The 27555-nt window shown below is 40.7% G+C and overlaps 1 protein-coding gene across 1 annotated transcript in view; it reads left to right on the top strand.

Annotated features, from left to right (window-relative positions):
- EP300 (E1A binding protein p300) overlaps positions 1 to 27555 on the top strand; it is an 89310-nt gene that overhangs the window by 48491 nt on the left and 13264 nt on the right. The window contains exons 11-23 of the mRNA XM_066257129.1: positions 5190 to 5267; positions 6234 to 6343; positions 10052 to 10189; positions 10734 to 11171; positions 12425 to 12604; positions 13024 to 13168; positions 15699 to 15817; positions 18263 to 18502; positions 18926 to 19014; positions 20915 to 20995; positions 23343 to 23399; positions 23933 to 24010; positions 27463 to 27530. Of these exons, the coding sequence (XP_066113226.1) occupies positions 5190 to 5267; positions 6234 to 6343; positions 10052 to 10189; positions 10734 to 11171; positions 12425 to 12604; positions 13024 to 13168; positions 15699 to 15817; positions 18263 to 18502; positions 18926 to 19014; positions 20915 to 20995; positions 23343 to 23399; positions 23933 to 24010; positions 27463 to 27530 (1821 nt within the window). The remainder of the gene's footprint in view (positions 1 to 5189; positions 5268 to 6233; positions 6344 to 10051; positions 10190 to 10733; positions 11172 to 12424; positions 12605 to 13023; positions 13169 to 15698; positions 15818 to 18262; positions 18503 to 18925; positions 19015 to 20914; positions 20996 to 23342; positions 23400 to 23932; positions 24011 to 27462; positions 27531 to 27555) is intronic.

Here is a 27555-nt window from a genome sequence, read left to right as displayed (position 1 = left end):
GCGGGAGTCTGTCTGACTGTCTCTCCCCAGTTTCTAGCTTCAGAAAAATACCCCCCCCCCCAAAAAAAAATTGTAGTCCTATGTTAGAGTAAAAACAGTATGGTACAGGCCTGACCTGTGATGGCGCAGTGGATAAAGCATCGACCTGGAACACTGAGGTCACTGTTTCAAAACCTTACACTTAAAAAAAAAACAAAAAAAAAACAAAAAACACCTTGCACTTGTCTGGTCAAGGCACATATGGGAGTTGATGCTTTCTGTTCCTCCCCCCTTTCTCTCTCTCTCTCTCTCTCTCTCTCTCTCTTTCTAAAATGAATAAATTCTAAAATATATATATTTTTTAAAGTATGGTACAATGCAGGCAGGAACACGTTAGTAGAACTGAATAGCCCTAAGTATATGTTGACCTTTAGCTTATACTAAATCTGACATTTTGTAGGAGATTCCTCCCTTACTCCATATACAGAAATTAATGGTATAAGTGTCAAAAATTTTAAACTTTAAACCAAAAACTGAAAGTATAATACAGAATACTGAAGAAAATATAAAAAGAAATGAGAAAGGTCTCTAAACTAGATACTACCTGGAAGCTTTTTTTATTTTTTGCGAGAGAGAGGGACAGATAGAGACAGTAAGGGAAGGAGAGAGAGATGAGAAATATCAGTTCTTCATTGTGGCACCTTAGTTTTTCATAGATTGCTTTCTCATATGTGCCTTGACCCAGGAGGCTGCAGCCGAGCCAATGACCCCTTGCTCAAGCCAACAACCTTTGGGCTTGAGCCAGTGACCATGGGGTCATGTCTATGATCCCACACTCAAGCAGGTCACCTCTGGGTTTTGAACCTGGGACCTCAGTGTCCCATGCCAACACTCTATCCACTGCACCATCACCTGGTCGGGCCTACCTGGAAGCTTTGAAGAAAAAAAATGACAACAAAAGATACAGTAGGCCCTGGCCGGTTTGCTCAGTGGTAGAGCATCAGCCCAGCATGTGGAAATCCCGGGATTGATTTTCGGCCAGGGCACACAGGAGAAGCGCCCATTTGCTTCTCCACCCTTCCCCTTCTCCTTTCTTTCTCTCTTTCTTCCCCTCCCGCAGCCAAGGCTCCACTGGAGCAAAGTTGGCCCAGGCTCTGAGGATGCCTCCGTGGCCTCCACATCAAATGTTCCGGTTTGCAATGGAGTATCACCTCCTAGTGGGTATTCTGAGTGGATCCTTGTTAGGAGCATGTGGGAGTCTGTTTCTCTGCCTCTCTGCTTCTCCTTTCAGAAAAATACCAAAAAAACAAAAAAACAAAAATAACATAATTAATGGACATACCAAGGAAAATATTTTCAATATTGAAAGGCACTAATTTCCTTAATATATAACCTAAATGGGGGAAAATAGATGAAATATTTGTAAAGTGGGAAAATAAAATGAAAGAATTAAGTATAAAATCAGTCTAGACTCTTTTGGGTCTCTAAACGTTTAAATAGGTGTTACTGACAACGTGACAAAAAATTATATGCTGTAAGAATTTAAATGGTTATTCATTCCTTTAAATCCAGTTGCTTCATTTCTAGGAATTTAATTCCAAGCAATAATGGTAGAATTGCACAGAAATTGTCACAAGTAGCATAACTTAATGGAAACACCAGAAACATCCTAAAAGTGCCCCAGTATTATATTGGTAAACTAATCATACAGCTATACACTATAATATTGTAAAGTTGGCATCCCAGAGCATTCTCTTTACACCCAAGCAGTTGGAAGACTGAACAGATTCTAACTAGTCAGTGGGAGCTGTGGACTTTTAAAAGTGAGTCCTGGCCAGGTGACTCAGTGGATAGCGCGTTGATCCAGTGTGCAGAAGTCGCGGGTTCAACCCCCAGACAGGGCACATATGAGAAGCAATCAGTGAATATACAACTAAGTAAAACAACAATCTAATGCTTCTCTCCTCCCCCTCTTCTTTCCTCCTTCTGTCAAATCAATGGGGAAAATTTTTTTAAATAAAAATCATGTTTAAGCTATGGCTGACAGAATGACAGCTCTAAAGTGATCCACCTAACTCTTTTTGAGCCAACAGCACAACCTAAGGAGGCTTGCCCTGCTACAGAGACAAATAACAATTAGAAAGAAATCTAGCCTGGGGTCCTTGAGCAATTAAATTAAAACTGCAATCAGTTTAATAGAAAAGAATTTGAAGAATTGTTCTGAAAAACTAAAGACATTTTCAGAAGAAAAAACTTACACAGAAGAAATGAAAACATAAAAGGATAGCAGAAACTGGAAAAGCCACAGGGGTAAAATGCCATATGATCAATAACAAAACAGTAGGTAGAGCTTAAATAGCTTTATTCTAAATGGTTCAAAATAAAATGAGGAGGGAAAGGGATAGGGAGATTATAGATGTAAAAATCAGATTTGAAAGATACAGTAAGCTAATAATGTAGGTGCAGAATCTACATTTTACAGATGAGGAACTGAGGTACAGAGAGGTTACCTAAGTTTGTGGTCAGTATTAGTGAGTGGCAGAACCTAGAATCAAATCCACATGTTCTGTCTTCACAGTCTTTAAACCATTAAGATGTTAAATAAGCAAAACTGATAAAAAGTTTTAAAGTTTCAAGAAAACTTTCTTAAAAGAAAAGGCTGAATCAGCTAACCAAACCCAGTTCATCACTCTCTTAATGAAGAGTGAGTTGAGGAAGCATCCAGAAAATTAAACCAAGCTATAATGATAAATGTGGCTAAGTGAAAAGCTTGAAGTGTACCATCAGGGAAAACGAGTTTAATAGGATAGACAAATATATGCACTCTCATGTTCATCGCGGCATTATTTATAATAGCCAAGATATGTTCATTGGTGGATTTATGTGTATAGAAAATGGGGTGTAGCCAGACCTGTGGTGACTTGCCTGGTCAAGGCACATATGGGAGTTGATGCTTCCTGCTCCTCCCTCCTTCTTTCTCTCTCTCTAAAAATGGATAAATAAAATATTTTAAAAATGTGGTATGTCTGTCTCTATATACATAATGAAATAGTAGCCTAGAAAAAAAGGATATTTTGCTATTTGCAACAACATGGATGAACCTTTAGAGGGAATTATGCTAAATTAGGCAGAGAAAGATGAATACCATCCAATCTCACGTGGAATATTTTCCAAAAAAAAAAAATGAACTTAGATACAAGAAACAGTTTAGTGTAAAATTTGTTTATTTTTGCAAAGTATAATACACTTATATAATGAAAGTGTGGCTATCATCTGTGTATAGGCCTAGACCCGTGATGGCGAACCTTTTTATAAAAACTGTCCACTTTTGCAGTGCTGTTCAACCTGGTCCCTCCCGCCCACTAGTGGGCCTGTAATGGAGCAACCAAACAGGTGCCACGACTGTATTGTGTCTTACAAAGTTTTTGATTGTCAGATCCATGTGTGTAATTTGCATTGAGAGTATTTGTTTTACTACATGCTGATGCTTCTCATCTCCTTTTCTGTCTCTCTCACGTGCACAAAAGAGAATATTTGTTTAAATGTGAATGGTGTACATTTCAATTAATGTTTTTATTTGTAGACATCTATTATTTATTTCTAAATATTTATCTTAAAACCTATCATCAAAATGTTCTTTCAAGTGTTCATCAGATGTTTTTATGATAAATGGAAAATTAAGAGTTACCTAATAAGCCAACAGTAGATTTATGACAGCTGATGCCATGCAGTTCGTAAAAAAACATCAAGTACATTGTAGTTGTAGACAAAGTGCTTGGGCCAAATGTAGGCAGAAGGATTATGTCTCTATCTTTTTCCTTTGATTAGTCTCACTTGTTAAAAAATCAGAATTTGCATTTTAAAATCAGAATTTCTGGCGTTCTTTAAAAATGGAAGGATCCAGCAGATTTGGCCTGTTTCAGGGGCACTGTTTCACACAAGGGGCACTGTTGTCTATAGCTAGAGCAGTGGCTTCCTGTTTAGAAGGGTTGTGCTTTTTCTACTTCACTACTATTCCCTGTTGTCTCAGGCACTTGGTCTTTTCCACTTATTGATAGTAACTGCTTGGCCCCTACTGGCACTTAGCTTATAGTATCTATCCATATTATTGAAAGGAGAAAAACTTCCTTGTATATTAGGTAAAAACTTTGTTTTGTATACAGTGTATGTGAATACAAAGGTGGAAAATTAAAACTATTAATAGAGGTTTACCTCTTTGCTGTGTTCTCTAAATTTTTATATAGTGAACATAGGCTAGACATGTACTTTTGTAAGTCTTGCACAGTTGCAGAGATTATATTACTAAGTGTACTTAGTATCTTGAATTTTAGTAAGCCACGTTGTTGTGGGATCATTTTTATTAAATGAACAAAAGTGGCAGCAGAATTTGAGAATTGTCTGAAGTGCTGGTCTTGTCACTAGAGCACAGTGCACTGAAGAAGGCCTGAGTCACAGTGCTTTGAATGGGGGCTGTGTGGAGTAGAGGCTGGTCACTGCAAGATTTCTGTCTTTTCCCAGGGTGCCGTAGAAATATTATTTTCTATGTGCACCATGATGTGAAAAAGGTTGGCTAGTACTGCACTAGAGGGTGTGCATGTAGTCCAAAAAAACATTAGACCTTTATGTATTCATATTTTAATCTCTATTTCTGTTTTTGTATTTAAGAGGTTCATAATGTGTAGTGTAGTAGAATATGTATAGTATTTAAAGTAAATGTTCGTAGCACATAAAAACACATGTAACTGGGGTACATGTACACAAATTTGGTTACTGGACAAAATCTGGCCCTTGTCTGTAGAGATAGTCTGCTGCATATAATCCAAAGGATCTGGTTTAGTCAAATAATAGTATATTAAATGCTACACTGCTCACAAAAATTAGGGGATATTTTATCACTTCATATTCATTTTGAAATATCCCCTAATTTTTGTGAGCAATATATATAATTTTTAAGATTTTACATTATTTTCCTGTCAATACTGAAAGCACCATAGCTCATAAAGGAATGTACTAAAACCATTTGTAGGCATTTTTTTATATATTTTAGAACTAGTGTTTTCTTTAGGTTCCTGTCTGATTTATAGTTTTGTTTTGTGATTCATACTGAATTCTTTAAGATATTACTAAAATTATTTTGTGGGTTTTCTGTTTAAAGGAAAGGGAACCTGGCTGAAAAATGCTTTTCTGACCATTTTTCTATTCCACTCTAGATGGCCCTCTACCTGATCCATCTATGATTCGTGGCAGCGTGACCAACCAGATGATGCCTCGGATAACTCCACAACCTGGTAAGTTATGGAAGAAATCCATGTATTTTCTGTGGCCTTTATATTCTTTTCTTTGTTTTTAAATTTATTTTAGAGATAGAGAAAGTAGAGAAATGAGAAGCATCAACTCACAGCTGCTTCATTTTAGTTGTTCATTGATACGTGCCTTGACGAGGGAGGGAAGGATCAAGCCAGTGACCTCAGGGCTTTGAACTGGGGACCTCAGCGCACTGGGTCAACACTATCTACTGCTCCACCACCACTCAGGCCTTAACCTGGCCTAATTTTTAAGCAGAGTCCCTGGTTTACTGCAAGATTGTACTTGCCACCTTAATTCTTGCCGGTATCATAATTACCTGCATGAGAAATCTGGAACCATTTTGGAGCTAGAGCCCAAGGAGAATGGGGAGGGTGAGACGAGCAGGTTGGCTAGCAAGTTAAAGCTCAAAAGACATTAAATGATCAGCATCCATTTAAAAACAGCGGGCCAAGATTTATATTAATTCACAATGCCCTACTGTGGCTGATGTGCAGTAGATTTATTCAGTTAAAAAGTTTCCTTTAGGCCCTGGCCGGTTGGCTCAGCGGTAGAGCGTCGGCCTGGCGTGCGGGGGACCCGGGTTCGATTCCCGGCCAGGGCACATAGGAGAAGTGCCCATTTGCTTCTCCCTCCCCCACCCCCTCCTTCTTCTCTGTCTCTCTCTTCCCCTCCCGCAGCCAAGGCTCCATTGGAGCAAAGATGGCCCGGGCACTGGGGATGGGCAGAGCATCGCCCCCTGGTGGGCGTGCCGGGTGGATCCCGGTCGGGCGCATGCGGGAGTCTGTCTGACTGTCTCTCCCCGTTTCCAGCTTCAGAAAAATACAAAAAAAAAAAAAAAGTTTCCTTTATTTGTCCTTATAAAATGATATAGAATCAGAAGTAAGAAATCTTTTATTCATTGATTTCATGAAGGTGTTCAGATCTAATATTTCATACTTTTATCATAGGTTTGAATCAGTTTGGCCAGATGAATATGCCTCAGCCCCCTATTGGCCCCCGGCAAACTTCTCCTCTTCAGCACCACGGACAGTTAGCTCAGCCTGGAACGCTCAACCCAGTAAGTTTGACCTCTTTGGGTAATCTCTTTTGGCCTTTACCTGACATTTTTTAAATCCTTTATCTTTGTTTCTACTTTATAAACAAGAAATCTCAAACTTGCTTAATCAGCTGACTATAAATGATTAGCCTTAACTTTGATTCTTTCTGTAAATCTGTTGGCCCTAATATAGACATGATTAAATGATTATGTGTTTTAGAGATGAGAATAAATAGACAATGAACACTAAAATCTGTAATTTTCACCTGTCTCTCTTTATCTATAAATTGCTTTTAGGGATTTATCCTACAGATATAATCACTAAGATACTAAAAAGGTATATACTTTGACAAAAATTCATATGACAGATGTTACGTTATACATTCTGTGTTGAGGAAAGGCACATGTGTACTGAATGCATATTAGGAGATTTGTTAGGTCAAATCATGGTGGTACATCTGTAAGTGATAGTTTCAGAACTTATGATGTCCTGAAAGCTTTAAATGAAAAAAACAGGTTTCTAAAGTTATATATAATTTTGATCCAGTAAAGTTAAGAACTGTCTTGATTATAATTTATAGAAAACAAATACTACGTGAAAGATTTGTTTCCAACTACTGTTACAGTCATAGTATTGGAAAGTTTATCAGAGCAGCCAGTCCTTTCCCTAGAGTTTCAGTTTTTAGTAGCTTGCACAGTTTGACATAATCATCTCTTTTCTATAATAGCTGTCTTCCCCAGAAAGGAAACTGTCTTCTGCAATGGAGGGGCATTTGCCTGGTCCTAGCGACTGGAGAAAAGGGACTCTAAGCATCTTTTTGGAAGCTCTAAACCTGTTACCAACCTTTGGTTGGCCCCCACCCTTTCCCTGTCTTTGAGTTAGCTAGGACCTCTAATTCTTGAGCCTTTTTGGAGTTTTCTAGTATAATGTCTTCCATATTTATTCAGGGGTCTATTGGTTTTTATTTTAATCTGTAATACACATACTTTTCTTAGACTGTGGAGTTTTTGGCCTTTGGTACTTTATAATTCTTTTTTTTAATTTTTTTATTATTAATTTTAATGGGTGACATTGATAAATCAGGGTACATATGTTCAGAGAAAACATCTCTAGGTTATTTTGACATTTGATTATGCTGCATGCCCATCACCCAAAGTCCAGTTGTCTTCCGTCACCTTCCAACTAGTTTTCTTTGTGCCCCTCCCTCTCCACCCCCAACCACCACACTCTTGTCCATGTCTCTGAGTCTCATTTTTCTTTTTCTTTCTTTGTATTTTTCTGAAGTTGGAAACGGGGAGGCAGTCAGACAGACCCCCGCATGCACCTGACCGGGATTCTCCTGGCCTGCCCACCAGGGGGCGATTCTCTGCCCATCCGGGGCATTGCTCTGTTGCGACCAGAGCCATTCTAGTGCCTGAGGCAGAGGCCACAGAGCCATCCTCAGCACCTGGGCCAGCTTTGCTCCAGTGGAGCCTTGGCTGCAGGAGGGGAAGAGAGAGACAGAGAGGAAGGAGTGGGGGAGGGGTGCAGAAACAGATGAGTGCTTCTCCTGTGTGCCCTGGCCGGGAATCGAACCTGGGACTCCTGCACACCAGGCCGATGCTCCACCGCTGAGCCTACTGGCCAGGGCTCTGAGTCTCATTTTTATGTCTCACCTATGTATGGAATCATATATTTCTTAGTGTTTTCTGATTTACTATTTTGCTCAGTATAATGTTATCAAGGTCCTTCCATGTTGTTGCAAATGATCCGATGTCATCATTTCTTATGGCTGAGTAGTATTCTATAGTATATATGTACCAAAGCTTTTTTTTTTTCCCCCCAGACAGAGAGGGGCAGACAGACAGGAACGGAGAGAGATGAGAAGCATTAATCATCAGCCCTTCGTTGTTACACCTTAGTTGCTCATTGATTGCTTTCTCATATGTGCCTTGACTGTGGGGCTACAGCAGACCGAGTAACCCCTTGCTCAAGCCAGCGACCTTGGGTCCAAGCCGGTGAGCTTTTGCTCAAACCAGATGAGCTTGGGCTCTTGAACCTGGGTCCTCCGCATCCCAGTCCGACGCTCTATCCACTGTGCCACGGCCTGGTCAGGCTGTACCAAAGCTTTTTTAATCCACTTGTCCACTGACGGACACTTGGACTGTTTCCAGATCTTCGCTATTGTGAACAATGCTGCCATAAACATGGGGGTACATTTCTCCTTTTGAAACCACTAACTTAGACCATTCACAAAAATAAACTCAAAATGGATAAAAGACTTAAATGTAAGCCATAAAACCATTAGCCTCTCAGAAGAAAACATAGGCAGTAAGCTCTCTGACATCTCTTGCAGCAATATATTTGCTGATTTATCTCCACGGGCAAGTGAAATAAAAGACAGGATAAACAAATGGGACTATATCAAACTAAAAAGCTTTTGCACAGCTAAAGACAATAAGAACAGAATAAAAAGACACACTACACAATGGGAGAACATATTTGACAATACATCCGTTAGGGGTTAATAACCAAGATTTATAAAGAACTTGTAAAACTCAACACCAGGAAGACAAACAATCCAATCAAAAAATGGGCAAAGGAGCCTGACCAGTCGGTGGCGCAGTGGATTGAGCATTGAACTGGGATGTGGAAGGACCCAGGCTTGAGACCCCAGGGTTGCCAGCTTGAGCACGGGCTCATCTGGCTTTAGCAAAAAGCTCACTGGCATGGACCCAAGGTCAGTGACTCGAGCGGGGGTTACTCAGTCTACTGAAGGCCCATGATCATGGCACATATGAGAAAGTAATCATTGAACAAGTATGGTGTCGCAAGGAAAAACTAATGATTGATGCTTCTCATCTCTCTCTGTTCCTGTCTGTCTGTCCCTATCTATCCCTTTCTCTGACTCTCTCTCTGTCCCTGTAAAAAAATTAAAAAAAAAAAAAATGGGCAAAAGAAATGAATAGACACTTCTCCAAAGAGGACATACAGGTGGCCAATAGACATATGAAAAAATGCTCAACATCACTAATCATTAGAGAAATGCAAATTAAAACCACAATGAGATATCACCTCACACCAGTCAGAATGTTGCTCATCAACAAAACAACACAGAATAAGTGCTCGCGAGGATGTGGAGAAAAGGGAATCCTCCTGCACTGCTGTTGGGAATGCAGACTGGTGCAGCCACTGTGGAAAACAGTATGGAGATTCCTCAAAAAATTAAAAATCAAACTGCCTTTTGACCCAGCTATCCCACTTTTAGGAATATACCCCAAGAACACTATAGCACTATTTATAATTCTTTCTTAAAGGCTTATGTTTGTTTGGGATAATTTAAGAAATGAAACGATTTAGATTTCATGGTCACATGAATGGTCACATGTAACATTTCTTGTGACCCTGAAAGTTACAAAATTTGTTTGGACACAATTTGTAACACCAGCATGAACAAAGATCTGAAATTCTGATTGACTCTCCTCACTTCACAGTGTATGCAAAGAAACAGTTACCTCTACTCAGTGATAGGTGTATTTGTGTGTCAGAGAATTTGCAACCTCTTGTAATTTCTCTAGAATAGATTTAGATAAACTGAGGCTTCCCTCCATTATTTTAGCATGAGAGTCAGCTGTTGTGCTACCCAGTCCCACCCTCCCCACAGCAGGACCAGAGCAGTTGGTGATTCCAGCTACTCTAGGGGAATAACTGTAATAGCGCAATTTGGTGCTGTGTTTTTTTGTGTGCAGGCTATGGGCTATGGGCCTCGAATGCAGCAGCCTTCCAGCCAAAGCCAGTTCCTCCCCCACACTCCGTTCTCAACACAGGGAATGAATGTAACGAATATGCCTTTGGCTCCGTCCGGCAGTCAAGCACCAGTGTCTCAAGTATGTCTCACAAATGGATTTTCTTGTTTTTATGAGTCTACTGTAAGTTTTGTATAGGGAAGGGTGGCAGCAAATAGTGGATGAGAGTAGATCATTTTTTTCAAGTTATTTAATTAGAACAGTTATAATCATGTTGTATCCTGAACAATGAAAAAGATTACTCTATGGCATAGCTATGCCAATTGTTGCAAACTAGGAAAGAAATTAAATTGATGGTTACTAGTGAACCCTCTAAAACTAAATCTTAATGACAGTGGCCATGCAGAATGAAGAAGCTAGCTGAAGAGAGCCTAAGGCCAGAAAACATTGTGTTCCCTGTCCCTGCAGTGACTGAGGCAATTCTGCTGAATTTTTGAAGTCTACTTAACTGTACTATATGATCCAAAGATATGCCCCCAATAACAGGATTTTTAAATGGAGGCATTTAATGCCATTTTCTTTTTAATCAGTTTATGTCCTTAAATGTATATAGCCTCCTTAGGTAAATATATCTTTAATACTCTTCTTTTTTATTGCCATCTCACTATCTTTTTCATTTTAACAGGCACAAATGTCCAGTTCTTCCTGCCCTGTGAACTCTCCTATAATGCCTCCAGGGTCTCAAGGGAGCCACATTCACTGTCCCCCTCTCCCTCAACCAGCTCTACATCAGAATTCACCCTCTCCTGTACCTAGTCGTACCCCGACCCCTCACCACACTCCCCCAAGCATAGGGGCTCAGCAGCCATCAGCAACAGCCATTCCAGCCCCTGTTCCTACACCTCCAGCCATGCCACCTGGACCACCGTCGCAGGCCCTGCACCCACCTCCAAGGCAGACACCAACACCACCACCAACACAACTTCCTCCCCAAGTGCAGCCTTCCCTTCCTGCTGCTGCCTCAGCTGACCCACCGCAGCAGCAGCCTCTCTCACAGCAGAGCACGTCAGCGTCTGTTCCCACCCCGACGGCCCCGCTGCTGCCTCCACAGCCTACCACTCCAGTAAGCAGGGACTTGGGTTTTGGCAGAATCGTTTCAAGTGAACTGTGGTGTTTGAAATACTTCTGTGCTGTGTTGTTTCTGTTATCTCTGTTTTATCTCTTACTGTCGTCTCCTCAGCTAGACTAGACTTTGTTTGTACTTCAAGACTTTCTTTTCCTTTCTTTTCTCTTTTCTTCTCCCTTTCCCTCCAATTCTTTTCTTTCTTTTTCCTGCTGTAGTACTTAGTGTAGATGGAATTCAAAGATTTTGTTTAGGTCTGGTGTTGACCATGCTATGTTTCATGTTGCATTCTGAGGCTTTAAGGCATGTAAGGAGGGTGGGATCACAAGGGGAGAGAGTCTATAGTACACTTTGTATACCCACATAAATTTTAAAGAATCTTTTGTAAATCATGTGAGCTGTAAAATGAACAACAATAAAGTCATGGATTTATGAATGTGGTTGTAGCTATTAGAAAATTATGATCTAAGATGAGAAAAGAATGGACCTGGAACAGGTTAGCTTCCTTGTGAGAGGCTGTTTTATATCTATAATGGAAATCTAAATTCATGTCTATTAGTTGCGTCCTTACTAATAGAACTCTGTGTGAAGGTTTAAAACCTTCTACTTGATCACTGATACTACTGTTTTCATTCCCTGTCCTATTGGTGAGCCGAGAGATCCTATTAGCCACAGCTACTTTATAGCACAATGTTCTTTAGCAGTTGGTTCATCCTGGCTTCTGATGGACAAGAAAGTATGGAGTACAGAAAGGAAACTTAGTTTTACTATTTTCTTTAGGGTAGTAGTTTCTGAAAGTACTAACCTTTCATGTTGAGGCTTTTTATTGGAAGACATAGGAAAAAGATGAGAATGGCCACCATTAGAATGTCATCGTTCCAAACAGCCACGTAATAGGTTCATTATAGTCTGTTTTTCTGTATTATTTGAAACTTTTCCTAATGAGAACTTAAAAAGAAAAGTCATCTTTCTTTTTTTTCCATTTCTTCGTAAATGAGAGCTCCTCTAGAGATAGTCATCTCTGAAACCTCCATTGCTTGCACACTGCCACAGAATGGTAGTCACCAAAGAGCCAGTGGATGGCTCTTATTTACTACAAGGGGATGAAAGAGGCAGTAAGTGAAAGCACAGTTAATGGATATAGTGGTACCAGCCTAGAAATAGGTGAGCGACCATGCCATCCTGTTGTGTAGCTTAAATTCTGGTTGTATAATTGGCATACTTTTTGTGTTTTTCCCCCTCTCTCTGCCCAGCTTTCCCAGCCAGCTGTAAGCATTGAGGGGCAGGTATCAAACCCTCCATCTACTAGTAGCACAGAAGTGAATTCTCAGGCCATTCCTGAGAAGCAGCCTTCACAGGAAGTGAAAATGGAAGCTAAAATGGAAGTGGATCAGCCAGAACCAGCAGATACTCAGCCAGAGGATATTCCAGAGGTGAGAGTAGGGTAATTATGATTACTTGGTTAGGAACTCAGTCTTAGGAACCCAGTGAAACATATTCCAGGAAAGTATTCTGATAATTAGGTCTCATTTCATTGATTTCCATATGAGAAAAAGGTCTTCAGATACCTCCACAAGGTGGGGAGATGGGGTAGGACAGTGATCTTGCCCTGGCCAGGTGGCTCAGTAGATAAAGCGTCATTCCAGGCTCACTGAGGTCTTGGGTTCAATCCCCAGCCAGGGCACGTATAAGAAACAATCAATGAGTGCACGACTAAATGGAACAAGTGGAATGAGTTGATGCTTCTCTCTCTCTCAAATCAGTAAGATTGGCGGAAAAAAAGAAAAGACAGTGATCTCTTACTGCTTCTTGTTGCATGTCTGGAATACTAAAATATCTTCCTTGCCTTTAGACTAAAGCAGAAGACTGTAAAGTGGAAACTACAGAAACAGAAGAGAGAGGCACTGAATTAAAAGCTGAAACAAAAGAGGAGGAAGACCAGCCAAGTACTTCAGTTACCCAGTCATCTCCAGCCTCAGGACAGTCAAAGAAAAAGAGTAAGTCTCTCAGGCTCTGTGTTGTTGGAGGAAGGGAGATAACCAAAGAACAGGACTGGGATCAGGCATTAGGCTTCTTGGGTCTCATAAATTGACTTCATTGTGATTTCATTAAGCTTAGAGCCCTTGGCCTGGTTTCTTTATTAACTAATGTTGGAAAAGAATTTATTTTTTTAAGGAGTATTTGCTTCCTGGAATCACTGGTCAGTTAGTCATACCCATCATTTCTTCAGTGTTGGGTGATTAACACACTGTCAAAATTGTCTTTTTCAAAGGGGAGAAATTAACATCCTTGAAATGAAGAAAATAATAGAAACAATAATATTCTTATTGTGCACCTGGTGCAATGCCACACCTGCATTGTCTCATAACGTCAAGAAAAGTACAGTATGAGGCTAATCATCCCATTATATAGCCAGGAAAAGTGAGGTTCTGTAAGTTTAAGTAACTTGCCCTAACTTACTTAGCTGATAAATAAACCCAAGTTGGCTAATACAGAGTCTCTACTCTGAACCACTCTGTTGAATATTGATGAATCAAGTCAAGTTAGCAACACTCCTTAATACAGTGTTAAATAATTCTCACAGAAATTAGCTAAGTAGGACTAGAACTTACTGGGGCTGTCATGACCCCTTCAGTGGCTTAAGTAGAACTATCTCAAGGGAGCATCCCCTTGCTCCTGAAGAGGGTGTATATAAAAGTGTTCCATTAATACAACATACTTTTAAATGTTGATGTTAACTTATTTTCACTTAAAAATAAGGTGGTAAGATGGTAATATATTGCAGTTTTATTTTAATATAGGCTGCAACAAACCCAATCTTTACGATTATATTAGGATTCTCACTTTTTAAAGTCAATCTCACAAATTTGATTAAATTGTGGTTTGTTTTTTTCATTTTTCCGAAGTTGGAAACGGGAGGCAGACAGACTCCCGCATGTGCCTGACCAGGATCCACCTGGCATGCCCACCAGGGGTCGATTCTCTGCCCCTCTGGGGCATCGCTCTGTTGCGACCAGAGCCATTCTAGCACCTGAGGAAGAGGCCACAGAGCCATCCTCAGCACCCGGGCCATCTTTGCTCCAATGTAGCTTTGGCTGCGGGAGGGGAAGAGAGAGAGAGAGAGGAAGGAGAAGGGGAGGGGTGGAGAAGCAGATGGGCGCTTCTTTGTGTGCCCTGGCCAGGAATCAAACCCGGGACTCCTACACGCCAGGCCGACGCTCTACTGCTGAGCCAACCGGCCAGGGCCGATTGTGTTTATTTTTAATATAGCCAAGAATGAGATGAAGAAGCGTGTGTGTGTGTTTCATGTCAGCCCCAACAATGAGGTAAAAAGTACCTGAAGTGCTAATAAATACACCCTCCTGCAGATAAAATTAATTTGTAAATAGTATAAATAACAAGGCCTCTGCTCAAGAGTGTTTTTAAAGCTCAAAACTGGACCCTTTATGAGTAGCTTCTTGAATGATACCTTAAGTTGATTTCATTTGGGACACACCCACAAAGCTTTCCTTTGGGACTGGAAACATTTGAACATAATTTGGCCAACTGAGTCCATTGTTCTGGCAGTAACAATTGAGTTCTGTTTTCTTAGACTTAAACCTAACATTTGTCATTAACACTGTAACTATGTCTTCCTCCTAAGCTCTAAAACATAATGAGGGACTCTTCTTTCATTGCTTCTGATACCTTCAGTGATAGACAGTGCCAGGTCCAATTTCTGGTATGTTAAATACTGGTATCACGAATGAGTTCCATCTATTCTTGCTTAGTAGCACCCTCTTTAAAACCTCTTAAAAAAATCTTTTGGAGTATTTTTTTTTTCTTTTTTCTTTTTTTGTATTTTTCTGAAGCTGGAAACGGGGAGAGACAGTCAGACTCCCGCATGCGCCCGACCGGGATCCTCCCGGCACGCCTACCAGGGGCGACGCTCTGCCCACCAGGAGGCGATGCTCTGCCCCTCCGGGGTGTCTCTCTGCCGCGACCAGAGCCACTCTTGCGCCTGGGGCAGAGGCCAAGGAGCCATCTCCAGCGCCCAGGCCATTTTTGCTCCAATGGAGCCTCAGCTGCAGGAGGGGAAGAGAGAGACAGAGAGGAAGGAGGGGGGGGGGGGTAGAGAAGCAGATGGGCGCTTCTCCTGTGTGCCCTGGCCGGGAATCGAACCCGGGTCTCCCGCACGCCAGGCCGACGCTCTACCGCTGAGCCAACCGACCAGGGCTGGAGTATTATTTTGACGAGTCTCTTCATAAATTTTTGGAAGGTTTGTGATTCTTTTTCTACTTGGTCAAGACGATCTTAACTGTCTGAAAAATTAGCTGAGCCATGAAGATGACTAGACATGGTGTTTTGAAGGTGCTACCTAAAGCGAAACAGGTCAGACCAGGAATTAGAAACAGGAAGTTCACCCCTAAGCTATGCTTCCATGGGGATAATGTAGGCAATTTTGAATTTTGTGATTCTTGAGATATTGTCATAGCTGTAACTTTTTCTTTTGCTTGCTTGATAACTAATTTCAAATGTACTCTTAAGTTTTTAAACCAGAAGAATTACGTCAGGCACTGATGCCAACATTGGAGGCACTTTATCGACAGGATCCAGAATCTCTTCCCTTTCGTCAACCTGTGGACCCTCAGCTTCTAGGAATCCCTGTAAGTATGTGATGGTACTTCTGATTTTGTTTTTTAACGTGTTAATGGCTTTATTCAGATACAATTCACATATTGTATAAGTCATTTATTTAAAGTGTACATACAATTCAGTGTTTTTTGTGTGTGTATTCACAGAATTGTGTAATCATCACTAGAATCAGTTTTTTGATTGATTTTTTATCAGCCCACAAAAGAAACCCCGTACCTATAAGTAGTTAACTCCCCTTTTTCCTCACAAACCCCTCCCCCTTCCACTACTTCCTAACCAACCATTAGTCTGCTTTTTGTGTCTGGATTTGTCTATTCTGGGCATTTCATTAAAGGGAGTCATACAATACATGGTTCTATGTGTCTAGCTTCTTTCACTAAGTATAATGTTTTAAAGGTTCATCCATTTTGGCCTGCCCAGGTGGTGTCACAGTGGATAGAGTGTTGACCTGGGACACCGAGGACTGACCCAGGTTCAAGACTCTGAGGTTGCTAGCTTGAGCACAGGCTTACCCACTTGAGCATGGGTTGCCAGTTTGAGTGTAAAATCATAGACATCATCCCATGGTCACTGGTTTGAGTCCAAAGGTTGCTGGCTTGAGCAAGGGATCACTGGCTCAGATGGAGCCCCGGTCAAGGCACATATGAGAAGCAGTCAGTGAACAACTAAGGTGCTAGCCACAGCTATGAGTTGATGTTTCTCATCTCTCTCCCTTCTCATCTCTGTCTTACTAAAAGGGGAGAGGGGGTGTAACATGGATCAGCATTACAATTCTTTTTTGTGTCCGAGCAATATTCCTTTGTATGGTTGTACCACATTTTCTTGACCCTTTCATTTGTCGATAGACATTTGGGTTGTTGACATTTTTGGCTGTTAACACTAATGCTACTATGAATATTCTTTTTTTTTTTTTTTTTTTTCATTTTTCTGAAGCTGGAAACAGGGAGAGACAGTCAGATAGACTCCCGCATGCGCCCGACCAGGATCCACCCGGCACGCCCACCAGGGGCGACGCTCTGCCCACCAGGGGGCGATGCTCTGCCCATCCTGGGCGTCGCCATGTTGCGGCCAGAGCCACTCCAGCGCCTGAGGCAGAGGCCACAGAGCCATCCCCAGCGCCCGGGCCATCTTTGCTCCAATGGAGCCTTGGCTGCGGGAGGGGAAGAGAGAGACAGAGAGGAAAGCGCGGCGGAGGGGTGGAGAAGCAAATGGGCACTTCTCCTGTGTGCCCTGGCCGGGAATCGAACCTGGGTCCTCCGCACGCTAGGCTGACGCTCTACCGCTGAGCCAACCGGCCAGAGCCTATGAATATTCTTATACAAATTTTTGTGTGGTATATGGTTTTCTCTTGGATATATATACCTAGGAGTGGGATTCCTGGGTCATGTGTGGTTTTTTTTATCACTGGAGTAGCAGTAGTTCATGATAGAAAAGGAAGACCCAAATTAGTTTCATCTGCTTTTAAAGGTGCTTTTACACACCAGGCTGGTAGCAGGTTCATTTAAGGATTTTAAGTGCTTTGAATGGCAGAAACCTATTAGGAACCGCCCAACACCCTGTTCTCTGGACTTGGTTTCTTCATCTCTGGGTTCCTTCTAGTACTAAAATGTTTAAGTTTTTTGAACTTGTATCACTATACTATGTGGTAAAGCACCTGGCATTGCATCAGTAGACCATCAGCTTGACATATGGAGAGTCTGTGATAACTCTGTTATCCTCTTTGCCCTCTAAGCTGCTTCATCTCTGTACACTAATGATTTTAAGGTTTTTTTATTTATTGGTTTTAGAGAGAAAGAAACATCAATTTTGTTCCACTTATTTATGCATTCATTGGTTGATTCTTGTATGTGCCCTGACTAGGGATCAAACCGTGCAAACTTGATGTATCAGGATAACACTCTAATAATTGAGCTCCTTGGTCTGGGTATAGACTAATGATTTAAAGAAGTGTTAACTCGGATGTGAGGGCAGTCTGGCTGCGACATCTGTCACCCCATTGATCGCCAGGGTTGATTCAGCTGATCTGGCTGGCTAGGCGGGTGTCCCCTTCCTCCCTCACTGCTTCATGTGCGTCCCTCCCGAAGCTGCACGCTCGGTCGAAGAGGACGACCTTCCCCGCTAGGGGAGAGGACCGTTCTTCGGTCAAGGGTATACGAGTAGCTGTGCTCCCCTGCTAGAACCTCCAACCAAGTCTCAAGCTCCATTTGTAGGAAAACGTAGGGTAGTCAAGCTTCTAAGACTCCAGACACATCCAAATGAGGTGCTACATGTGGCAGTCTGCCTTTCTTAAAAAAAATAAAAATAAAAGAATAAAGAAGTGTTAACTCTTTGGCAATATAGACAGATGAAAGACTTAATGTTGCCTGGAAAATGAATGATGATAACAGGAAGATATGCCATCTACCTTAAATGTACTGAGACTTTCTGGTAATATAGTTTGGTGTCACTTGTTCTAGGATTACTTTGATATTGTGAAGAGTCCCATGGATCTTTCTACCATCAAGAGGAAATTAGACACTGGACAGTATCAGGAGCCCTGGCAGTATGTGGATGACATTTGGCTTATGTTCAACAATGCCTGGTTATATAATCGGAAAACATCACGGGTATACAAATACTGCTCTAAGCTGTCTGAGGTCTTTGAACAAGAGATTGACCCAGTCATGCAAAGCCTTGGATATTGTTGTGGCAGAAAGGTAAGGAATTTTTTCACAGATAAAAATTGTGTTGAAAACTTGACTAATTAGAGTCCTGAATCTTCATATTATAAGCTCATCTGGACTGGGGACATGATCACAATCTGCTGTGGTTACATACTACCTGTTATGTACTGGTTTACCTGTGCATACCAATTCATATAAAACTCCTCTTGCCCTGTTGAGTTCTTTGTTAAGTGGTGGGAAGGGAGGATATGACTGTCTGAATCTACTCGCAGTGGTGAAATAATTATTAGTAAACTAGAGTGGTTTTTGTTCTGCAAACTATCTTGGAAACAGAAAGCACATTATGGTTAACACAAATGAGAACTAAGACTTCAATTTGTTTTTGATTTGCCAGTGTAAATATTCTAGCTTGTCCTTCAGGCTTGTGTACTATTTAATGAATGGTTTCTTTTGCAGTTGGAATTCTCTCCACAGACACTCTGTTGCTATGGCAAACAGTTGTGCACAATCCCTCGTGATGCCACGTACTACAGTTACCAGAACAGGTAAGTTCGACCATGTGTGGCACATGGTCCATGTGTCTGCTTGTCTAGGGAGTGCATGCAGATGGGCCAGCACACATTCTGTCATGTTTTGTGTATAACTTGCTCGAAAACAGCTGTACGGCACAAGTTCTGGTCTTTGTAGAATTATACAATTTTGTAGCAGAAAGTAGTCTTGTATCATATGTCTGGGCCCTGGTTTATAAAAATAAAAAGGGCAAGAACCCAAGGCCTTAGGAAGTTAAGCAACTTTGTAAATTGGTGGCATAAGTGGGATTAACATCCCAGGCCCACTTCTCGATACACTGTCCTGTCATAGCTCACCACAGCCTCAAGCAAACCTGAGACGATTTTCAAACTATTTAGTCTTTCTTTTTGTCCATGAAGTAGCTGCTGACTATCCCCCTTCCCAAAACTACCCAGAAAATTTAACCATATGTCTGTTAGCCATCTTTATCTTTTTGGAAATGTTTTCTTTTTGAGTGTGGCCTATCCCAAAGTAGATGTTCTTGAAGTATATGGAAACAGAGGAATCCAGAGTGTTTGCTTTGCCTCTATTAAGAAAATAAAAAAGAACACCTCTAAAAACAGCTCTGGGCCAGACTGTTCCTGACAAAGACGTGCATGACAGGGGATGGTATTTTAATAAATGCGGCACTCCTGCCCGTTCTCCTTGCCTAAACAGTGTCTCAGTACATAAGCTGTCATGGCCATGGTTTGTCTATTTTCAGTAATGGAGTATTTACTTCGGGCTCTGAGATAGTAATTGTGAGGCTAGGCAGTTAATACTCTTTACGTTAATTAAACCATGCCCATAGTAGTGGGTTTTGCTGAACTTGTGTGCTACAGATGCATTTCTAGCTTTCAAAGAGTCACTTAAACTTTTTGTTTTATTTACAAAAAGTTAGGTGCACTCTCAGTGCCTTGTAGTCATTAGAATCCAATGTTTTACATAGTAAAACCTGGAAAAAGGTGGGTCTCAAGTTATTTTAAGTACCTTATGTTCAAAAAAGCAAGTAACAACTTGCATGAAACTTCTTATGCTATAGTCTTAACATTCATACCACTTTTGGATTTTTAGCGTCTACAGTGTTTGTAATCTTTGTAGCAAGAAACATGTGATGTGGTACCTGCACTCATTACATCCTTTTGCCTTTTTAATAACTATGTCAATTGATGGTTACAATTGGTATCTAACTGCTTATGCAGACTTTTCCTTGAAAAACAAGTTATTTTTTTAAGTGGCTTCCTTGGGATCAGAGAATTTTTTCTCCAGTCCATAAATGTTTTTGGATAATTTGTTCCCTGCTCCTGTATCCACAGGGGTTTTTTTTTTTCTTTTTTAGAAGTGGGGAGAAGTATATGATTGCTGTGTTTAGGGGACAGGGTGGCAATTCCTCTCTCCCAGTATATTTATCTTGTTTCTTCTTCTGAGTATTTGCATCAATTAGCAATAATTCTAAAATGAAAGGGTGTAGGTCTGTGTAAGTGAAACTTTTATTTGCTGTAATCATTTGCTACTTGTGATCCCATTTGAGATATTTAATGCTAATCTGTGCTTTGCCTTGGCTTTCTGCTTTGTGTTGTCTCTGCTTTTCTGTTTTTTGTTGTCCTGCAATCCCTCATTTCTTCGTTTGTTTTGTGTTTTTTTTTCTCCCTCATGCTTGTCGTTGTCTGCACTTGGCTTTGATTGCAAAAAAAATCAAAAACAAAAACAAAAAAACAAAACCCATACTGTGGGGCCCATAAATCTGCATCATTGAATGTCCTTGTCGCCGTTGATGACCTGCTCTCTGCTCCCGTCCCCCTCCTTGGCCTGCTGTGATTGGTGGCTTCGTTGCTTGGCTTGGGCTGTGTTGTGTGAACGGAACAGTTCACCCCAGTATGGCCTTCTTGCCGACAGGTATCATTTCTGTGAGAAGTGTTTCAATGAAATCCAAGGGGAGAGCGTTTCTTTGGGGGATGACCCTTCCCAGCCTCAAACGTAAGTAGCTACATTATTTTGGAAAATGCCATCTAATTTCTCAGTTTGTTGTTAGGTGGTTATACTCAGGCTTTTTAGTGATCTTAGGTTACTGTCTAATAACAGTAGCCATTAGCCACAGATGTCTACTCAAATACAAACTAAAAGTAAATGAAATTTAAATTTTTCTCACTTGCACTAGGCACATATTAAGTGCTCAGTGGACATTTGTGGCTAATGGCTGCTCTGTTGGTTGGCACAAGTAGAGAACATTTTCATCAAAGAACATTTCTATCAGTTCTGTTAGCACTGATAAAGGGAATACATGAACACTGGACGGTCATTTCAGATTTGCTTTTTTATAAGGAAACAGCTTCTCTCCTAAATTTGAAAGGTTATAATGCAGAGAAACTACATTATTAACTGTTCTGAGTTTGAGGGGAATTGAACAAAACCTTACAGCCTTCTCATATAGGTTAATAATATAGAAATCACTTTAGTTGTGAATATCATTGAGCACTAGAGCTTTAGGAGTTTCTTAGAATGACCTACAGACTTCATTGGCATTTGCAATCTTACAAACCTTTATTTTTATGGTAAAATGCCAAGGAAAATTTTCAGATATATCCTGAACTGTCTCATCATGTGTCTAATCTCTTGAGATTTATTTAGACACTGAGACTTTGAATTTCAAATTTGGACTGTTTTAAAAAAAAACTTTCTAATATTCTTCAAGAGGTTCTTCTTTTCTGATTTAGCTTATACTAAACAAGCAGTTCAGAACATGCTAAAAAGTATGGAATTTTTATGTTACTAGTAAAATAGAACTTCTGAAAAAAACAGGTTAATTTGTCCAGATTGGAGGCCATGTGAAATTTTTTTTATATATATATATATATATATATATATATATAGACAGAGAATCAGAGAGAGGGATAGTCAGGGACAGACAGACAGGAACAGAGAGATGAAAGCATCAATCATTAGTTTTACATTGTGCATTGCAACGCCTTAATTGTTCATTGATTGACTTCTCATACGTGCCTTGACCACGGGCCTTCAGCAGACCGAGTAACCCCTTGCTCAAGCCAGCAACCTTGGGCTCAAGCTGGTGAGCTTTTGCTCAAACCAGATGAGCCCTCACTCAAGCTGGTGAGCTCGGGGTCTCGAACCTGGGTCTTCGGCATTCCAGTTCGACGCTCTACCCACTGCGCCACCTCCCGGTCAGGCCATGTGAAAAATTTTAAATGAATACTATAAAGTACAGACTTCTTTCCTTTAAAATTGAAATACACTGCTCACAAAAGTTAGAGGATATTTCAAAATAAATATGAAGCGATAAAAAAGGAAACATTTGCCCCATTAAAAAAATAAAATTATTTTAAAAAAAAAGAATGTGGGGTTTATAAAGCCTTAAAATATATATAAATAATAAAATAAATATAAGGTCACTAAAAAAAAGGGAAACATTTGATTTTTCCTTAATTAAACAAGAACATTATAAAAACAAACAAGTCAAAGAAAGTTATTCAGTTATGCAAATAAGATGCAAAATCAACTTTTATTTCATTGGTGAAAATGCACCATACAAAAGACTGAAAGTACTGGAGTATCTGTATATTCGCTGATCTTGAAAGTCTATTTTGAAATATCCCCTAGTTTTTTGCCTGACCTGTGGTGGTGCAGTGGATAAAGTGTCGACCTGGAAATGCTGAGGTCGCCGGTTCGAAACCCTGGGCTTGCCTGGTCACGGCACATATGGGAGTTGATGCTTCCTGCTCCTCCCCCCTTCTCTCTCTCTCTCTCTTTTTCTCTCTCTCCTCTAAAGTGAATAAATAAATAAAAAATTAAAAAAAAAAAAAAAAAGAAATATCCCCTAGTTTTTGTGAGCAGTATATATATTCTTAATACTGAAATTTTCTATTAATGAGTATTTGACTTTTCTGAAGAAATGAGTATTATTTTTAAGTAGTGGTTTAGCTGCCTCTATGCACACCATCTTTCATAGTTCAATCTAGGAACATTAAACTACTAAAGGGCATAACTAGCTAACATTAAGAGTAGCAGGCAAGAATTAAAAATAAAATGAACTAATATTTCTAGTTCATACTGGTTTCTCCGTTTCCTATAACAAGAGAAATAGATTTATTGTACTCTAAAATCCTTTCCAAAACACTGGCATTTCTTTATGTAAATGTGCATTTTGTAGGAGCCAAGAATGTACCTGTTTGATGTATCTTTGATATATTCTCAGAAATTTTAAATAATCCCCTTTCAGTATGAGATTTGTTCCTTGTGTTAGAACAGAGGTCAGAGTGCTTATTTTTCTGTATTGCCTTTTCTCATTGTGTCCCCCTTCTCTCCTTAGTACGATAAATAAAGAACAGTTTTCCAAGAGAAAAAATGACACACTGGATCCTGAACTGTAAGTAGTTTTCCTTGAATAGACACTTTGATTTTCCTTCTTCCTTTCATTTTCTTGGTTTGAGTGGCCAAGGAGATGATTCTGTTTTTGTGGGCTGACATCTATACAACATAAATGATAGAAATGTGGAAATCTACATCACAGCATTTGTTTACACTTCACTAAATCAGCCCAAGTGAAGCACCCATCTACCTCTTCTCAGGGTCATGTATTCTATCCCTGTTTTCCAGTGCATTTTCAGACAAGTTCATAGTCCCTTGCTTGTGGTGAGGCCTTTCAGAGCGCTGAGATGTACCATTATTTTAGGCATTACTAGAATGGCTAGGATGATGTCAGACTTACTTGGAGGTTTAAGCCGGAATGATCTTTCACTTTTTACTGCCTTTCTACAGTCACATTTTAAATTGTCACATTTAATAACTGAACTTAATCTCTTTTGAAATTTGCTCTACCTATAAAGAGCTTTTTAAAAATTAAAAACATTTTAAAACTATTATCTCAAGTCTTTAGATTTTTTGGCTTTTTATTCCCAGGTTTGTTGAATGTTCAGAGTGTGGGAGAAAGATGCATCAGATCTGTGTCCTTCATCATGAGATCATCTGGCCACCTGGGTGAGGCATCAGTATTTTTTCATCATGAGTTTCAGCGAGTTCTTGTCTTTGCAATGATTATATCATATCTTAAAAGTTAATGTCTCTAAAAATTGATTTTTGGACTGGGGAAAGGTAAATAAAATCCAGATTTATCAAGATCATTCTCTTACTTGCATGCATTGTTTTAATCCATATGCAAATATTCCACTGTTTTGTATTTTAAATTATTTTGTGGTTTGTTTGTTTTTTTGCTTTGTTTTGTTTTTACATCAAAAGTAAATTGTTTTGCCTGACCAGGTGTTGATGCAGTGGATAGAGCATCAGACTGGGATGCAGAAGGACCCAGGTTCTAGACCCCAAGATCTCCAGCTTGAGCGCAGGCTCATCTGGTTTGAGCAAAAACTCACCAGCTTGGACCCAAGGTCGCTGGCTCGAGCAAAGGGTTACTCGGTCTGCTGAAGGCCCCCGGTCAAGGCACATATGAAAAAACAAGGTGTCACAATGAAAAACTAATGATTGATGCTTCTCATCTCTCTCTGTTCCTGTCTGTCTGTCCCTATCTATCCCTCTCTCTGACTCTCTCTGTCTCTGTTAAAAAAAAAAAAAAAAAGTGACCTGTGATGGTGCAGTGGATAAAGCATCGACCTGGAAATGCTGAGGTCGCCGGTTCGAAACCCTGGGCTTGCCTGGTCAAGGCACATATGGAAGTTGATGCTTCCAGCTCCTCCCCCCTTCTCTCTCTCTGTCTCTCTGCTCTCTAAAAATGAATAAATAAAATAAAATAAATAAAAAATTTAAAAAAAAAGTAAATTGTTTTGAAGGATTTGTCAATAGAGTTAACAAGATGTCTCTAGCACCTGGAAACTAGAGAGGTGTTAAGGTGCAATTAAATTTGCTGCGTTTTAAATATTTGCTTATACTGCAGTAGAGAAATTAGAAGATACAGATTTCTCCCTTTGAGAAAACATCGTATTGTGAATAATATTATCAAATGGTAGCCCTGATTAGGATTTAATTTAACCACCTTTTGGGGGATTTGGCAATAAGTTTAATGGCTGTAGTAATAAGTTACATAGCTTGTCCAGTGAAAGGCAGAATTACATAAAGTGACTGGATACAGAGTTCAGTTAACTAGCTCTTGAACCTTGAACCCCATGTTCTGTTTCTGAATATTCTCCACATATATGCCCATGTTGCACATCATCAGTGACTTTGATAGCAGAGAATGGGACGCTTACCTGCTATTGCTATGGACTACCTCTCACCCTCCAAGAATGGGGTTGATTGCTGCTCTGTTCCAAGGCAGGGGCGGAGGTTGTCTATGCATCAAGTGACTCGTTAGGATGGGATCTCTATTTACACTGTCTTCTTCCCTTTTTTTTTTTATTTATTTTATTTATTTATTTATTTATTTTTCTATTTTTCTGAAGCTGGAAATGGGGAGAGACAGTCAGACAGACTCCCACATGCGCCCGACCGGGATCCACCCGGCACGCCCACCAGGGGCGACGCTCTGCCCACCAGGGGGCGATGCTCTGCCCCTCCGGGCCGTCGCTCTGTTGCGACCAGAGCCACTCCAGCGCCTGGGGCAGAGGCCAAGGAGCCATCCCCAGCACCTGGGCCATCCCTGCTCCAATGGAGCCTTGGCTGCGGGAGGGGAAGAGAGAGACAGAGAGGAAGGAGGGAGGGGTGGAGAAGCAAATGGGCGCTTCTCCTATGTGCCCTGGCCGGGAATCGAACCCGGGTCCCCCGCACGCCAGGCCGACGCTCTACCGCTGAGCCAACCGGCCAGGGCTTCTTCTTCCCTTTTCTTAGATTATTATTGATGCTGGTTTGAATGTCACAGGATAGAGGCAGCTCACCAATTTCCAGAAAATAACATAGGAAAATTGTAGTAGTTGATGCTTCTATGGCCTGTCTTTAGATACGAATTTTTAGTGCTCTTCTTAATTACAGAGTGCCTAAGAATAATTAAGAGACTAGGAGTGATTATTGCAACTTTACTCAGACCAGTCAGCTAGCTAATGACTTCTCACATTTTTGTAGGAAATTCAACTTATGCACACATTCTTATGTAATTGCAGGAACAAAAAGAATGTACACATTAAATCTATTGGTCCTCCTTCAGAGTGTATTTACAAACCTATCAGTAGCACATAGATTTTTGCCAGTATGACTGGCCAAAAACCAAAATTCTTGTCTTAATCTGTACTCCTTTGCCCTCTTTTCATATGTAAGCCAATTTCTATGCCCTTCACATTTCTTCATGTCTTTTGCCTGTTTGTTTGGGGGTTGTTGTTTTTTTTTCAGAGACAGAGAGAGAGGGATAGATAGGGACAGACAGGAACAGAAAGAGATGAGAAACATCAATCATTAGTTTTTTGTGCAACACCTTAATTATTCATTGATTGCCCTCATATGTGCCTTGACTGGGGGGCCACAGCAGACCAAGTAACCCCTTGCTCGAGCCAGCGACCTTGGGTCCAAGCTGGTGAACTTTGCTCAAACCAGATGAGCCCGCACTCAAGCTGGCGACCTCTGGGTCTTGAACCTGGGTCCTCTGCATCCCAATCCGACACTCTATCCATTGAGCCACCGCCTGGTCAGGCATCTTTTGCCTGTATTTGAATTAGTCTTTTTCCCCTTTATATTACATTCGTTTGTTCGTTCATTCATTTGGAAATGCTACCAATAAGCTGCCCTTTTTGTGTGTGTGTGTGACAGACAGAGAGACAGACAGACAGGAAGGGAGAGAGATGAGAAGCATCAATTCTTCATTGCAGCACCTTAGTTGCTCATTGATTGCTTTCTTATATGTGCCTTGACCGGAGGGCTCCAGCAGAGCTAGTGACCCCTTAGTCGAGCCAGCAACCTTGGGCTCAAGCTGGTGAGCCTTGCTCAAACCAGATGAGCCCGCACTCAAGCCAGTGACCTCGGGGTTTCGATCCTGAATCCTCCGCTTCCCAGTTCGATGCTCTATCCACTGCGCCACCTCCTGGTCAGGCTCAATAAGCTCTTATGTTGTTTGTATTAACTATTTTTTTTAGTAAAGGGGGACAGATAGGAAAGGAGAGAGATGAGAAACATCAACACATTGTGTTACTTGAGTTGTTCATTGATTGCTTTCTCATATGTGACTTGACTGGGGGGCTTCAGCTGAGCTAGTGACTTCTTGCTCAAGCCAGCGACATGGGGTCATGTCTGAGATCCCACGATCAGGCCAGTGAGCCCAAGCTCAAGCCAGTGACCTCAGAGTTTCAAACCTGGATCCTCATCATGCCATGTCTACACTGTCCACAGTGCCACCGCCTGGTCAGGCTGTATTAACTCTTTGTTATATATTTAGAAATATTTCTCTCAGGCCATCTTTTGAATTTGAACTTTATACATACATAAGATAGATTGTGTAGTATTTATTACTTTAAATGTATATCTAAGTTTTGTAAGCGAAGTCTTGGTTTACATTTTAGGTTTATCTGTGATGGCTGTTTAAAGAAAACTGCACGAACTAGGAAAGAAAATAAGTTTTCTGCTAAAAGTAAGTCTCATTATTACAGGCACAT

Source organism: Saccopteryx bilineata, chromosome 1, assembly GCF_036850765.1.
Source record: "Saccopteryx bilineata isolate mSacBil1 chromosome 1, mSacBil1_pri_phased_curated, whole genome shotgun sequence".
NCBI classification, from domain to species: domain Eukaryota; kingdom Metazoa; phylum Chordata; class Mammalia; order Chiroptera; family Emballonuridae; genus Saccopteryx; species Saccopteryx bilineata.
The sequence above is the reverse complement of the archived record's forward strand: the minus strand, read 5'-3'. Positions and strand labels throughout refer to the sequence as shown.